Source organism: Vombatus ursinus, unplaced genomic scaffold, assembly GCF_900497805.2.
Source record: "Vombatus ursinus unplaced genomic scaffold, bare-nosed wombat genome assembly UNPS02014863.1, whole genome shotgun sequence".
Taxonomy (NCBI): domain Eukaryota; kingdom Metazoa; phylum Chordata; class Mammalia; order Diprotodontia; family Vombatidae; genus Vombatus; species Vombatus ursinus.
The window spans coordinates 40545703-40561211 of record NW_020954641.1 but is presented as its reverse complement, the minus strand read 5'-3'; the positions used below and the strand labels follow the sequence as shown (position 1 = coordinate 40561211).

The 15509-nt window shown below is 50.9% G+C and overlaps 1 protein-coding gene across 4 annotated transcripts in view; it reads right to left on the bottom strand.

The window, feature by feature from the left end:
- Positions 1-202: 202 nt before the first annotated feature.
- PCDH1 (protocadherin 1) overlaps positions 203-15509 on the bottom strand; it is a 22215-nt gene continuing 6908 nt past the window's right edge. For 2 of the 4 annotated variants that reach the window (XM_027841842.1, XM_027841841.1), the window contains exons 2-5: positions 13590-14443; positions 8548-10743; positions 3011-3230; positions 203-1127 (exon numbers count right to left, since the gene is read on the bottom strand). In XM_027841842.1, coding sequence (XP_027697643.1) covers positions 739-1127; positions 3011-3230; positions 8548-10743; positions 13590-14443 — 3659 coding nt within the window. In that variant the 3' untranslated portion in view covers positions 203-738. Of the gene's footprint in view, positions 1128-1943; positions 1984-3010; positions 3231-8547; positions 10744-13589; positions 14444-15509 lie in introns of those variants that run through there. The other 2 variants (XM_027841843.1, XM_027841844.1) reach the window with 2 other exon arrangements.

The window sequence follows — 15509 nt, the reverse complement described above, 5'->3', positions numbered from 1 at the left end:
GATGCTGCATGACCAGCAGGGATGGGAGTAGGGGGTGGGGCTGGGAGGAAGGAGTGGGACAGGCAGGCAGCCTCAGGGCTGCTTGAGTGAGGGAGCCCTCCCACCTTTTCCATTGCCCACCCCCACCCCCACCCCCACCTTTGGTAACTAAAGCCCTTTGAGGCCCCCCCCACTTCCCAGACCCTACCCCCCAAAAGTGTCTCCCTTGTGGAAATCTCCTGAGAGGGGTACCCTCCCACCTTGACATCAGAGTTCTGAGGGTGATGCCCAGACCTTTCCCCACCCCTCTAGCCACCAAAGAGATAATGGATTCGTTAAGGGTGTATGGCCCTTGGCCTCCCTTCCCTACCCCCTGGAAGGAGTTTGGGGGAGGGAATGTAGTCATTGGAAGGGGACCCACCCAGGACTCCAGCTTTGCAGTGGCTCCTGCTCCCCAAAGTGAGCAGGCTGAGGGAGTTGGACGCAGGGGAGGTGCTGAACACGGAGGATCCAAGGCCTGGTCCCCATGTGGGACAAAGCGTCTCCCAGGGCAGGGGACTGGACCTGTATGGGGATGATCAGAGTCTACTCCCGGGGCCAGGGAGGGAAGAGAGATGACGTATAGGAAGTTGGGGACCCTGGGATTGGCTCATCCAAGGGGACCAACTGGTGGGGATAGGGATACCTGGGGACCCCCTTGGCAGGAGAGGGGTAGGCCAGCCAGCTGGGGCTGGAGGTGGGTTGGGGCTCACTTGGGGCTCACAGGTAGATTTCACGCTTGGCCGTCTGGGTAGAGGGTGTGGCCGCCGGCGGGAAGTCCGAGGTCTGGGTGAGAGGGATCTCCTCCAAGGTAGAGTCCTTGCAGGAATCATGGCTGCTGTTGGAGAAGGCACTGTACGAGGGCAGCAGGCGAACGGGGGCCATTTTGGTGTTTCGTTCTTCCGGGGGGCTAGGGCTGCCGGCGCCTGTGGGCTCCTGCCCGCCTCGGTCCTGGTAAGGCACGAAGGTGGAGAGTTTGAGGGCGCTGCTCTTGGACCGTCGGCTTGGGGAGGACTGGCCAGGCATCCAGCATGTGTCCGAGTGGCCAAACTCGCTGCACTCCCGTGTGCATGTGCCCGTCATGGCTACATCGGGCAAGGGTCGAAGGTCTGAGGGGAGAGAATAGAATCCTATTAGGAGGAAGGGGATACACACACACACACACACACACACACACACACACACACACACATACACACTCCTCTTACCCATCCTGACTACTCAGTTACACATGTATACACATAGAGCCAGGCTCTCCTTAATCCCACCCTCTACAGTGACTTTACCTATCACAAAGTTGGTTGGGGATGCAATTCAGTCAATTTAAGGCACACACGCACACACACACACACACACACACACTTTCTCTCTCTTTCTCTCTCTCTCTTTCCCTTCCACCACCACCCCTGCCCTGGCTCCCCACCCCAAACACCCCAGGGAACAGGAGTTGGCCGCCTGACATCACCAGTAGCCAATGTGGTTGCTGGGCAGCAGGTCTCCACGGAAAAGGCTGGCAGTGGGTGAGAAGTTCCTGAAGCAGCTGCCCCCTATCTGCCCTCACCTGGGGATGGCAGCAAGCAGTGAACCCCACCCCAGCTCCCTTATGGGTCGGCCTCAGGGACATGGCTGGAAAGGTGGCCGATGCCCAGGAAAGGAGCTCCTCTGGCACCACCCTACTCTGGCTTGGCTTCTTGCCCAGAGAGGTGCCTGCTCTACAGTGCTCATTAGTCACCTCTCGAAGTACTAGGGCCCTGAAGCACAAGGCAAGACTAGGGAGGGAAGGTCAAGGACCCAGGAAGATAAAAGATTTCGATGTGACAAAGGCTTGTCCCAGGGGCAAAATTGAGCTGGTGTTATGGAAGAATAGAGCCTGACCCTGAGGGGCTGGGGTGAGCAGTGTGGACCCCAGAGCTGCCCCCACATACCTGGTGGCTCTGCCTCACGGCCTGCTCCGGCCAGTTGGCTCTGCTTGGGCACAAAAAGGATGAGATGGCTCGTGAGAACTGGGTTGTGTGTGTGTGTGTGTGTGTGTGTGACAGACAGAGAGAGAAACAGAGAGACAGGGAGAGAAAGAGATAGAGAATGGATTGGGAGTAAGGAAGGATGAAAAGAGTGAGACTTAGTAATGAGGACAGGGAAGAATGTGAGATGGGGCAGATGGAGAGTGCTTAGAGCTTTGATCCAAGGGGCCATTGGCGGGGGAAGGGACTGGGAGATATAAAACTTTGTAGGAGATGAGAACTGAAGTTTGAAAGGTAGAGACCCAGGTGACTGGTGGTCAAGAGAGCCAAAGCTGGCTCCAAACTAGAGAACCTCTTAAGTTCTATATACCAAGTCCCTTATAATCTACAGCCAGGGTCAGGGAACCTGTGGCCTCTAGGCTACCTAAGTTTGGATTCAGTCAAAGGGCCACACTTGAGGACCTAGAGGGCCACTTGTGGCCTCAAGGCCAAAGGTTCCCCACTGCTGGGAAAAAGCTTAGATGATCTATATCTCTAAAAGTCCCTTTCAACTCTAAATCCATATTTGGATTCTTTGTCATACTGAAGTCCCTTTACTAACCTCAGTTTCCTCATGTATTCTCATTGGTCTTAGGATTTCCCCAGCCTCACTACTAGGGAACTTTTTTTTTCTTTTCAAATCATTTATTTATTTATTTAAAACATTCTTTTCTTTTTAAATTTTGAGTTCCAAATTCTCTCCCTCCCGCCCGCACCCATTGAGAAGGTAAGCAATATGATAGCAACTATACATGTGAAATCATGCAAAACATTTTTATTAGGGAGCTTCTGATGGAGAACTTCACCATTCTCAAAGTGGCCATCACAGAAAGCCCTCACTAGCATCCCACAAGCAAAATGGGGAAGAAAAGTCCTCAGCTCATAAGTATTAGGAAATTCCTCTCCACCCACCTCACCCCTCTTTTGGGAACACACACACACACACACACACACACACACACACACACACAGAGTTCTTTAAGTATCCTCACCATTCTCAGGATGCTCCATCTCTCCTATGCTGCCATCAGGGGTGGTGCGTTCATAGTGGTCCTCAGGCAGTGCCAGGGGCCCAAGCCGGGGGCCAGAGGATGACTTGCTAGATGGTGTCTCTGACTCCTCTAGCCCACTGTCATAGTAACTATGCTGGGATGGGTCCTGCAGCTCCTGGGCCTGGCTAGTCGCCGAAAAGGTGACACGGCGGTGAGGTAACTGTGAAAAGAGTTAGGGTTACAGTTGGTCTGGCCCAAAAGCTATATAGAGCCCAGCAATGGCCATGCTCCCTCACCCTTTGCCCAGCCTCCCTGGATGCCAGCAAAGCCCCCTTTCCCAAAATCCAGGCCCTAGCAAAGCCACCAATCCCAGCAAAGTCCCCACTACCTTTCCCTTCTCATGTTCCTCTTGCCATTCTGCATTCTGACCTTCTCACCCATGTCTGTGATCTGGAAGCTCACCCAAGGGTTACACTCCCAACTGAGCCTCTCTTATCCTCTTACCCTCCTATCCCCTTTACTGACCCTCTAACTAGACCTTAGAAAGGAAAGGAAGTGGGCAAGAGAAGGTGATGGGGGGGCAGCTAGGTTGCACAGTGGATAGAGTACCGGCCCTGGAGTCAGGAGGACCTGAGTTCAAATCTGGCTTCAGACCAAACACTTGACACTTACTAGCTGTGTGACCCTGGGCAAGTCACTTAACCTCAATTGCCTTCAAAAAAAAAAAAAAGAAAGAGATGGTGATAGGAAGGAAGAGATTGACAATCTAAGTAAAAGTAAGGACTCAGGCATCCTGGCTCCTAGTGCAGTGGTTGACTTTCTAGACCCAATGGCAATACTGCAATTCCTATGGTAGGAGAGTCAAGTTAGAAGGCATTACACTCCCAACTGCAACCCCACCTGCTACTAAGAAAATGGCTCCAAAAGTTCAGGGAATGAGAATTTCATTTATCCCTACAGCAATGGGGAGTGGGCTGGAGTCCTAGCAGGAAGGCACTGGGAAGAGAAAATAGTGCGCTCTAGGTATTAAGCTGGAGGAATGAAGGCCTGAGAGGAAGCAAAGCTTACAGATGGGGCTGGGGGCAAAGGTTGGGTAGTGTGGGGAGTTGTTCAGAGCCAAGAAGCCCTGGGGGTTAATGATTAACCAAGAAGCCTAAGAGAGTTTGGTACCTGTGCATTTGGCACCACCATTGAGCCATCCAAGCACTCCCTGGGAATGCCGCCAACTAGGACTGAGGAGCTGAAGAGGCATTAGGAAAAATCAAGAGAGCCAGGGAAGGGCACAGGGATGGGGGGCTTAAGGGCACAAGGAGCCAGGATGCTAAGAAGTCTTCACCCTCATTTCCCTCTTTCTTAGCTTTAAGTCATTCCCTTGCTGTCATCACCCTATAATTCCCCAACAGAAACACTGAGCCAGAGAAAGCAAGATAGACAAGACAGACCAAGGAAAAGTAGCCTAGAAATAGACTCATCCTCTGAAATCAGGTCTCTCTCCCCTTCTCTGTCTTCCTCAAAATCCCAGTTTTCATCCAAAGAAATTGAAATATAACTGTCATTGGATCTTAAAAATAAAGTGGTGAATTTGAAGTGGTTTACTGGATAGGAAACAGGGGACAGACAGGAAATCCAACCCAAAATTACTCCATTATTAGGAATGCAATACCCACCCAAGGTTCCCTAGGTACATAGGTCTTGGTGTCAGGGGAAGGAATGAGTCATGGATTCTGGGCATTTCAGACTGAAGGGTATAGAAGACAGATCTGGGTATTGAGAGTGAATTGGAATCAGAATGGCAACAGGGCTTCAGGATCTAAATGTGGGCATTCTCCAAGGTTCAGTTCAGGCACAGACCCTCTGCTCATTCTGTTCTGCACTGTCCCACTTTGAGAGTCTCATTCATTTTTATAGCTTCACTCTCTGTTCTTTCTATTTAGATGACTCCCAAATTTGCATCAATATTCCTGAGATCAATCTCCTATCTTCAGCTACCTATCAGACATCACCTACTTCATCCTTGGATATGGAGACAAAGGAGATGGGCTCAAATCTTGCCCTTTTCTATTTACAATGTGTGTCACCTGGACCTTAGTTCTTTCATCTGGCATAATGAGAAGGCTATGTTAAGGACTTCAAGCTCTAAATTCTACAATGTCATAATGTAGATGAACTACCATGATTTCATATTCAATTATAACCAAAACATCATTTCTACCCCTCAAACCAGCTTTCTCTTCTTAAGTTCCTGTTCATCAATTACCAATATTCTCAGTCACACAGGCTCAGAACCTTAGTCTGATTTGTTTCTCTTCCCTTACCTTTTGGATCCAGTCATGTAGGTTCTAATCATTTTTCCCTTGGATTCCCTTGAATCCATCCCATCTTTCCTCACAACCACTACCCCCAAGTTCATGTCTTTGCCATCTTGGTCCTAGATCATTACAATTGACTCTTCCTGTTTCTAATCCATTTAACATAAGGCAGGAAGATTAATCTTCCTAAAGTATGGTTCTGATGTCACTTCCCCGTTTAAAAAACCTTTCATGCCTCTTCATGTCCTGCAACTAGCTTCAATTCTAATCATGGTATCTCATCATTCAAGACCTTCTGGCATGGCCCCAACCTACCTCTGGAACATGTCTCCCATCACTCTCCTGGGCCAACTCTCTACTGCAGCCAGGTTGGGCATATTTAGCCTCCTTCTAACACATCATACATATTCCCACTCCCCACCCCATCCTTTCTATTCATCCCATTCCTCTTGCTGAGAATGGCCTTACCCAAGCCCTCCCACATATTGAAATCCTATCCTTCCTTAAAGGACCAGCTCAAGCCTCAACTCATCAGGGAAGTCTTTCATGATCTCCCCAGCCCTTAGTATTTTCTTTCAATTCCAGTAGCAATCATTAGCTGCACTACTCATGTGGCACTTACCCAGATGTGCCTTCTGAGACTTGTCTCCCCAACTAGACTACAAATTGCCTAAGCTCATCTTATACAGCCCTCTGCCCCCACCCCCTAGAAAAATAGGATAGGGCCTTTTTTTGGGCACACAGTAGGTATTCAGTAAATGTGTTTTTATGACAATGCTGGGTACTGGACCTTGAGATGAGTCTGATGTTCCAGAGAAGATTTAGGTTTTAGGGTAGAGAATGGAGGAACAAGATGATACCATGAATTACAGTTATCTGAGGAGAACCTCAGGAAAAGGAGAAAGGGAAGGAAGGGAGAAGAAAGGAGGGGATGGGATGAAGGGGAAAAGTTGAAGTGGGGAGAGGAAGAAGAGAGGGAATAAAAGGGAAAAGAAAGTGGAGAGCAGGGGAGAGGGCCAGCAGGTGCAGCTGTAGAATTCTTGCCAGGTTTTACACTAAGTAGAATGGAAGTAAGACCCTCTGACAGAGTTGAAATGCCCTTCTGCCTCACTCATCCCCAAACCAGGAGAATGGATCTGAATGTTCAGAGGATACTGGAGAATCAGGGTAGTTTGTGGGCAGAACTCAGAGGCTGGAGCTGCTGGTCTATGGCTCCTGGGAGTGACTCTATCCTCCCCGTCACCATGGAGACGAGGCCTTCTTGCACCTTGTAGCCTCCCCTAGGACCTGGGGTCCCTCAACCAGGCTTTGGGTAAAGCATTTCCCACCCCCTCCCCGCACACATCTTGAGCAAGTGAAGGCATACCCAAGGGGGCAAGAAGTGAGAGATGGAGAGAGAGTGAGCGTGAGCAGTGCTGGGAAGCTAGAGTGAAGAGCTGGAAGGAATAAGGAAAATGGCTGCAGGGAGGAGGCAGAATTGGGAGAACTCCTTAAGGCCCACTCGAAGGCAGAGCCTTCCCACCACACGCTCTGGTGAACAAGGCTGGAGCCTCTGGGAGCAATCCCTATGTACACACTCCTCGTGTACACCTCCGTCCCATCTCCTCCACTATCTTTCCCTCACACCCACCCCCTCCTTGCAGCCCCAGTGGTGGTGGGGAAACAAAAGGTAATATGAATGCCTTCTGGGGTTGGTGATGGGGTAAGGGAAGGGGAAAGAGCAAGATCATCAAGAGACATAAGGAAAAGCAGCCAAGCTAGCAGGGGATTCCTCCAAGGATCTTCTGCCCACCTTGGAGTCCAGGAGGCTCCCAAGCATTAAACCAACCAATGTCAAAGCCCTCACCTGGGGTAGCTGGACTGGGCACTTCATCTGGGACCTGGATCTTCTCAGATTGAGGTGGGATGCGGGTGGGGGAGGATCAAACCAGGAAATGTAAGGGATCAAACAATTCAAGACCTTGGTCAGGACTCTGTGTGGGCAGCTAGGCCTGGAAGTTGGAATCTCAGGAGGATGATCCCCCTTTCTAGGCGAGGAAGGTTAAGGAGAGCCCTATTCCACAGAGGGCTTAGATGAACTCAGACAAGTTAGGGGACAGGGAGTTCTACTGGGAAGGGAGGGTAAAGTGGGCATCATTCCTTGGGAGAGGGGCTTAGTCTCCCAAGTCTACAGGAATTGGGGCCCAAGGAGGAAGTGGGGTACAATAAAGGACTCTGGTGTAGGGTCTAGGTGGGGAAGACAGAGGCTAGGGTGGCATGATATGGGAAGGGGGGAGTAGGAAATGATGGGATATGGGATGGAAAGGAAAGGGAGGGACCAAGGGGCTGCTTCCAGTCTCTCTCACTCCTTCTCTCAGTTCCAGGTGAAAATAAGAAACAAAAACTCCAAAAATAGAAAACTTTATTTTCAGTGATGGATATAGCAATGCTGGGGCCCAGCCCCTGAGAAGCCCCTGGGCTGGTTGGACATGGCCCTGGGAAGAGGAACAAGTTAACATACAGCACACATAAAAGGCACAAATGGAGTTGGTAGGTATGTGTGAAGTAAATCCACTGTTACAAAGAACCCCCCCACCTCCCACACCGAACCTAAACTAAGCCAGGTCTTATCACCCACCCTCCCATGACTCTGGCCTCAGAGATCCTGAATTCAGGAAAGGCTTTGTGCCTCCCCTCATCCCTATCCCCTCTCCCCGTCCACCCTACCCCCTCACACTCCCTATATCTGGAGAGGTGCCATCTCCCATGGGCAGGAACAGCTAAGACTGGGCAGAGCCTCTTCCCTGGAGTAGAGGTAGAGGCAGAACATGGGCCAGGAGCAAAACAGGTTTTGCTCCCCCCCTCCACCCCATCCTCAGCCTCAGGAAACCACTGGCTTTGCTTGATTCAGAAACCTCGCTGTTCGGGCACCTATGAAGTACCCACACTTATGTCAGGCAGGGAAGCCTTGAGGCTGCCCCCAACTCCCTGTCACAAAATGATGAGAACACAGACTCCAGTGTCAACCCCCTTCCCCAAGAATGGGAGCCCTACATTAACAGGGGTGTGTGTGTGTGTGTGTGTGTGCGCGCGCGCGTGTGTGTGTGTGTGTGCGTGCGTGCACACGCTGGAAGGTGACTGCTGATACGTCAGAGTAGTCCACTCTCACTCCCACACTTCAGTCCAAATGGCTCCTCGGTAGGGGTGGGGAGGGGGTTGGGGGGTGCTGAGCCTCAGCGACTGGCCTACCTGCTTGCTGGGGTATTTGGGGGGGTTGGTGCGGTAGCTGTAGTCCGAGTACTGCTCCGAGCCCGTGGACGTGGTATCCCCAGTACCCACGAATGTGTTGGCAGGAGGCAGATCTTGCACCACCTGGTGCTTCTTGGAGGCCGAAGGAGACTGTGGCTGGAGTTGGATGGAGGGCAGTGGTGAGTTGGAACGATAGTGACGTCCCAAATCTGGGCTGCCTGGTGGGTAGTTGAGAGGCAGGTGGATTCGGGGACTATCACCAGGGGCATCACTCATCAGGTTGAATTTGAGGGATTTCTGCAGTCCGGTATCATCCTCGTCCTCCACGGGCTTCACAGGTTTGGGTGATTTGCTCTTTCTGCCCTTGCTCTTGGGACCTTTGGTGCCTTTGCCACCCGGCTTGGGAGCATACAAATCCTTGGTCTCCTTCTTGCCAGCTTGATAGCCACTCTTGGCCTCTCGCTGGCGACAATAACGCACGAGCACAGCCAAGGCAATGAGCAAGGCCACGGCCACCACACCAGCCACCACACCAAACAGGATGTTGCCACGCTGCTTGGAGCGCTCATACTCTGGGTCACCAGCTATGTCAATGTCCAGTGGTGTGTCCAGGCTATGGCCAAGCAGGATCTCCAACAAGGTGCGGTTGGCTAGAGTATCATTGACATATAGATGGACCAGTGCAGTGCCATGGCGAGAAGGCTTCCCACGGTCACTGACCTTCACCACCAGTCGGTGGAGCCCATGATGACGCCGTTCAATTTCCTTCTCCAGAGTGATGGCGCCAGACTGTTGCCCAATCTGGAACAGCCCGTAGGGGTTGCCACCTGCAATGACATAGGCCAGCTCAGCATTGATGCCTGAGTCAATGTCCTCAGCTGTGACCTGACTAACTGTCTCACCAGGCCGGGTCTGAGGAGTCAGCAGCCTGTGGGAGGTATTGGAGGGGGCAGTGACAAAGGGTGCATTGTCATTTTCATCTAGCACATTGATGGTGACTCCAACATAGGCTGAGCGGGGTGGTATACCCCCATCCACGGCCTTTAGTTGGAAAGTATATGTGCTTTGCTGCTCTCTATCAAAGCTCAAACTGGAGAGGATGGTACCAGTGCCATTCTGGATGACAAAGTCACCATTGTCTTGCTCGACTGTGAGCTGCACACGGGCATTTTCACCCTTGTCCCCATCAATGACAGTCACCATGCCTACAGGGCTTAGGGCTGGCATGTTCTCCATCACAGAGAAGTTGTAGCCACTCAACATGAACTTGGGGTCATTGTCATTACAATCCAACACATTGATGAGGACTGTGGCTGTGCCCTGGAGGCTGGGGTTGCCCTGGTCGGCTGCCACCACCTTCAGCTCATAGCTATCCCTTTGCTCTCGATCAAGTGATGTCTTCACCCAGATCTCACCAGTCTCAGGTGAGATAGTGAAGAGGCCCTTGGCAGCAGGCTCAGGCTCCAAGGAGTAGACCAGCTGGGCATTGGAGCCAGAATCAGCATCACTGGCACTGACTTCAGTGACTAAGTCTCCGGGCTTATTATTCTCAGGGAAGGCAACCTCAGTGAGGCTCTGAGTAAAAACAGGGGCGTTGTCATTCACATCAATCACCTGCACCTTGAGGGAGTTGGTGCTGGAAAGTGGGGGGTTGCCAGAGTCCACAGCCACAATCTGGATAGTATAGTCCTTAACTTTTTCATAGTCAAGTGGTGTGGTGGTCTGAAGGAAGTATTTCTTCTTGCTGTCACTTCCAGTCTCACTGGCCTGGCGCAGCTGGAACGGGACATCCCCCGCCACCACACACATGACTACTGCATTCTCTCCCTCATCACGATCTGACACCTGCACCAGGGCCACAGCCGTCTCCTCTGCCACGTCTTCCGATATGTTAGCCATGCCGTCCTGGTGAGTGACTAACCCGATGCCCCGAATCTCAATGGAGGGTGCATTGTCATTCATGTCCTTCACCGTAACCACCACTTGAGCACGGGCACTTTTGGGGTTAGCCCCTCGATCCTTGGCCAACACAAAGAAGCGAAGGACACTCACATCCTCACGGTCTATGGGGCCCTGAACTGTGATCAACCCTGTGGCTCGGTCTAGCCGAAGCAGCCGCCGCACAACCTCAGGAGCCTGGTGGAATGTATAGTCTATTTCTGCGTTCACGCCCTGGTCAGAATCGTTGGCCTTTACCTGTGGGGATGGGGGGCAGTGGAGTGAGAAAACATTGACGAAGCAGATTTAGGACCTGGGAGAACTCTACCCCCCCACCCCCCCAATATAGGGATGGAGGCCAGGAATGGAGGAGGGAGGAGAGGAGATGCATGGTAGTTTAAGGAGCAATACAGTGAAGAAGAAAGCTGAACACTGGGATAGATGTCCTAGTCTCAGCTCTGTGAAAAGCTAGCACTGTAACCCTAGGCAAATCATTCAACCTTTGAGCCTCAGTTTCCCCATACGTGAAATAAGGTAGTACTACCTATACCTGCCAAATTCACAGGGCTCTTGGGAGGATTAAATATGAAATTATATGTGAAAGTATTTTAAAAACCAAAATGTAAAATACAAATGTAAGGAGGTATTATTGTTATTAGGGGATACCCTGACTGCCATATCCACTCTGGACCAAGAAAAGGGCCTAAATAGCAGGACGATCAGTGGGGGTGAGTGGGATGGGGAATGGAGTGCTTATTGTGTGTGTACACATGTGTAGGCCCTGGGCAAGGGGTCTCTTTCTAAAGCAATCAGGTGGGGATGTGGGTCAGAGGGAAGTAGTCAGCGCCAGAGGCCCAGCCAATACTGTTCTGTCAAACCGGGGTAACCGGTTGTGGCAGCTGCCAAGGAGCACAGCAACGTGAGGAAGCCGAGCCTTGGCCTGGGCTGCCACTCGGGGCTCCCTCAGTCAGGAGGGAGGAGGGGTTGGCAGGGGGCCATGAAGCCGGCTGGCAGCTCCTGCCTGACAGGCTAGGCTCCCAACACCAAACAATGGGCTGTCTGTCCCTGCATGGTGGGCACGCCCTCCCACGCCAACACCGACGCGAACCAGGCCCCACTCAACCCAAACATGGGAGGCATCAGGGCACTAGGCGGGCATGATGGCCACAGAGCTGAGCACCACCCAGTCAGGGGCTGAGGCAAAGGAAGCTTCGAGAGACAGGAATGGATGGAAGAAGAGCTATGGGGTGGGTTCACACCTGGCAGAGTTCTAGGCTGGGGTAGTATTCTCTGGGGCCAAACGGGCTTTCCTAAGGAGCTGGCTACGCTAGATATTTCTTTCTTGGGTTCCTTTTCCAGATGCAGGTGTCTAGAGGTTTAACCAAGAAGACTTTCTATTTCCTTAGCCCCACCATAACACCAAACCTTGAAACCCCAAAAGGTTCTCACCCTTCTTTCTAGTTCCCCATTTCTTTCCTCTTCCTCGGCAAATCACTTCCTCTCATATGACGGTATATCTCTAAGCTAACTCTGGTTTTCCCTATCTATCTATCTCTGGCATCTGTCTCTCAGTTTCTCATCTGACTTCCTCGATCTTTGCCTTTACCCTGTCTCCATCTGTGTATCTTTTTTGGTTCCTGTCTGTCTCTAAAATTCCCTTATTCCTGTTTCTCTGTATTTACCTATCCTCATCTCTTCCTTTCTGCTTCCTATCTTGACTCTTTCTCAGCTGTTTTTCTTCCATACCTGCATTCTTGCTTTCTTTTCTCCCATTTCTCTCTTCTTTCTTTATTTGTCACTTCCCCACCTCTTAGGTCCTACATAACTTTAAAGACAAGGTGGGAGATTGGGGGGGTGAGGGGGATGGCCTTCAGGCTTGGCAGGGTCATAGGCCTGGAGAGTATTCTCTGAGACCAAACTGGCTCTGCCCAAGGAGCTAACCATATTAGACATTTCTCTCTTCAGTTCTTTTTCCAGATTCTGGGGCCTAGGGGCTTGGATGAGACTTTTTATTTCCCTAGCCTCAGTATCCCCCCCCAAATTCTAAAATAATGAAAGCTTCTCAGTCTTCTACTTCCCTTTCCTTTCCTTTTCCTTCTGCAAGTCCCTTCCTATCATATGGCTGTACATCTTTGTCTAATTCTGCTTTTCACTGTCTTTCTATCTCTGGCAATCTCAGTTTCTATCTGGCTTCCTCACAGTCATTGCTTTGCCCTATCTCCATCTGTGTATCTTTCTTGGTTTCTGTCTATCTCAATAATTCTCCCACCCCTGTTTCTCTGTACTGTACGTACCCTTGTCTCTTCCTTTCTGCCTTCTTGGTCTCTATATTTTTCTCTTTTTCTCATCTCTTTTTCTCTACTATACCTGCCTCTCTTCCTGTTTCTTTCCCATTTCTGTCTCCCATCCCTTCTGTCTCTTCCCTATCTCTCAAGCCTTATCTCTGTCTCTCTTCAGTTTCTGTCTCTATTACTGTATTTTCCCACTTATCTCTCCCATTTCTGACTCTTTCTGTTCCTGTCTCTCTTTTATCCCTACTCCTCTCTCCAAGTTTCTTTATAAGGTCCTAGACCACTCTAAGATCTTAAGAGTCTAGTGGGGTAAACCCTTTCCACTTCAGATCTCATGAGGAGATATATATTAGGGCAGATAACGGTGTCCAAGGAAGAATGACCACAGGGCTGAATTTTTCCCCTGCACCCTGACTTCAAAGGTATGGCTCATAGAGAATTAGAGAGGAGTAAATGCTGGCATGAGGCCAGAGTCCAAGATGACGGCAGGAGATACACCCACCTGTCTGGAAAGATGGCTCCCTTGGTCCCAGACAATGGCCCCAAAAGCCCAATTGGCCCCTGGGGCTGTTCCCATGGTTTTGCTAAGGGCAGCCTTTAGTCAATGAATCAGCATGTCCCTCTCTGAGCCAGCTATCTAGTCTCCCAAGCCATGGGCTCCCAATCTGGGAAAAGCTAGTTGGGGAAACCACCAAGGAGGACAGAGTGGACTGAGGGATCAGGAAGCAAAGACTGCATCTGCGTTGAGTAGCCTCATGTGATGGGAGCCATCAGAATGGGTATGTGGAAATCTCACCTGACTTGTGGTCTCACCTGGATGACAGAGTGACCCACAGGGCTGTTCTCAGACAGTTCTGCCTCATAAGAGGGCCTCTCAAACTTGGGTGCGTTGTCATTGGTATCCAGAACGGTGACCCGGAGCAGGGCACTGCTGGCCCGGGGTGGGCTCCCCCCATCTTGTACCTTGATAGTCAGGTCATAAGAATCACAGCGCTCTCGGTCCAGGTGGCCCATGACAATGAGCTGTGGCTGCTTCTCCTCTTGGTCCTCAGCTACTTGAAGCCCAAAGAGCTCCTGGGCCTCAGGTCCTGCCTGTAGCTCATAGGAGGCAACACCATTAGGGCCAGCATCGCGGTCAGAGGCCAAAGGGATGGGAAAGAGGGAGCCTACGTTAGTGTTTTCTGGAATCATCAGTGTGATGACTGGGGAAGCAAAGTTGGGCGTGTTGTCATTGATGTCTTGTACTTCAATCTGGCCCTCTAAGAGTCGGGGGCTGCCATTCTGAACCAGGTCCGTGATTGACACCTCGAATTCCAGGATGCAGGGCTCCCCAGGCAGTTGGTTTTGGCACTCACGAAGTCCCTCACGGTCAATGGAGGTCTCTGTAGTGAAGATGTCGCCCGTCTTGCCATCTACTCGCAGGTACGGGGCACCCACTTCCAGCTTATACAGGTGTCCTACATCAGGGAAGCCGTAGTCAGCAGCCAGGCTGCCAATGAGTGTGTTGGGTGGCTGTTCCTCTTGCACCTTGTACACTACCCTTGTGGCGGCTCCTGGGGAGGGTGCAAGCAGTAGGGCCAGCAGCATGGGGAATAATAACAGCCTCCACCAGGAGCCGAGGCTAGACCTTGGGGGCCCCATCCTGGCAGGCAGCGGGGTCGGGAGGGCTAGGACAGAGGAAAGATACAAAGGCAGACTGTCAGCTACAAGCCACCCCTTTCTTGAAAGAACCAAGCCCCAAACCCTGGGCCTGGCCCAATCTTAGGCAAGAAGCCCCAGCTAAAAAGCCAGACTCCAACTTGCAGGTGGCTTAGTAGCAGAAGGAGAAAGCAGCTGGAAATCCAGGTAAGAGGCCCTAGAACAGAAGTTCCCATGGGAGAAACGCCCTGAGCCAACTGACAGGAGCTCCCTAGCTCAGCTTCCTTTCTTCCCTGTCTTCAACTTTGCAACTCCCTCTCACTGGCACCTCCACTTAGTTACTCACTCTAATTACCTTGATACTGAGATAGAGAAGGAAGACAATGCCTGGAGCTTCTGTCCAAAAGCTCCCCCATTCTGGTGTGCCTGGACCCCCAAATAAACCCCTAGACCCTACAAACACCACTTCTGATTCTGGGGCACTGAAGGGCAAGAATCTTCATGTCACTTTTTTGGGCAGCCCTTGAAGGTTAGACACTTGGGGAGAGGGAAGTTCTCTTAGTTCCCTCTATAGTAGCGGTTCTTAACCTGGGGTCTGTAAATTTGGTTATTTTTTTTTTCATATTTTGATTATTGTATTTCAATACAATTGGTTTCCTTTGTAACCTTATGTATCTTATTTTCTGTATTTAAACATATTATTCTGAAAAGGGTATATAAACTTCACCAGATTGTTAATGGGGTCCATGACACAAAAAAGGTTAAAAAAAAAACTCCTATTTTATAGCCTTTACTATACCATCCACACTGGCCTCTAGCCCAGTAAATGAGTATGAATTTAACAAAGGCGCAGGTGACATCTAGGGTAAAGAGAAACAGCAACCTGGTGACGGGAAATGGAAATAGTACATGCCAAGCTTGTGACTGGTTAAGACAGGGGTCATATGGTCTGGAGAGAGCAGAGGCCAAAATTGGGGTCAGAGCCAGGAGTGGGGATAAAACAATGGGGAGCTGCCCTAGCCTGTCCTTGGTTACCTGGCAAGAATCCTGACCAAGGACTCAAGCAGGTTGGACTAGGTGAGGAGCTGCCTGCCC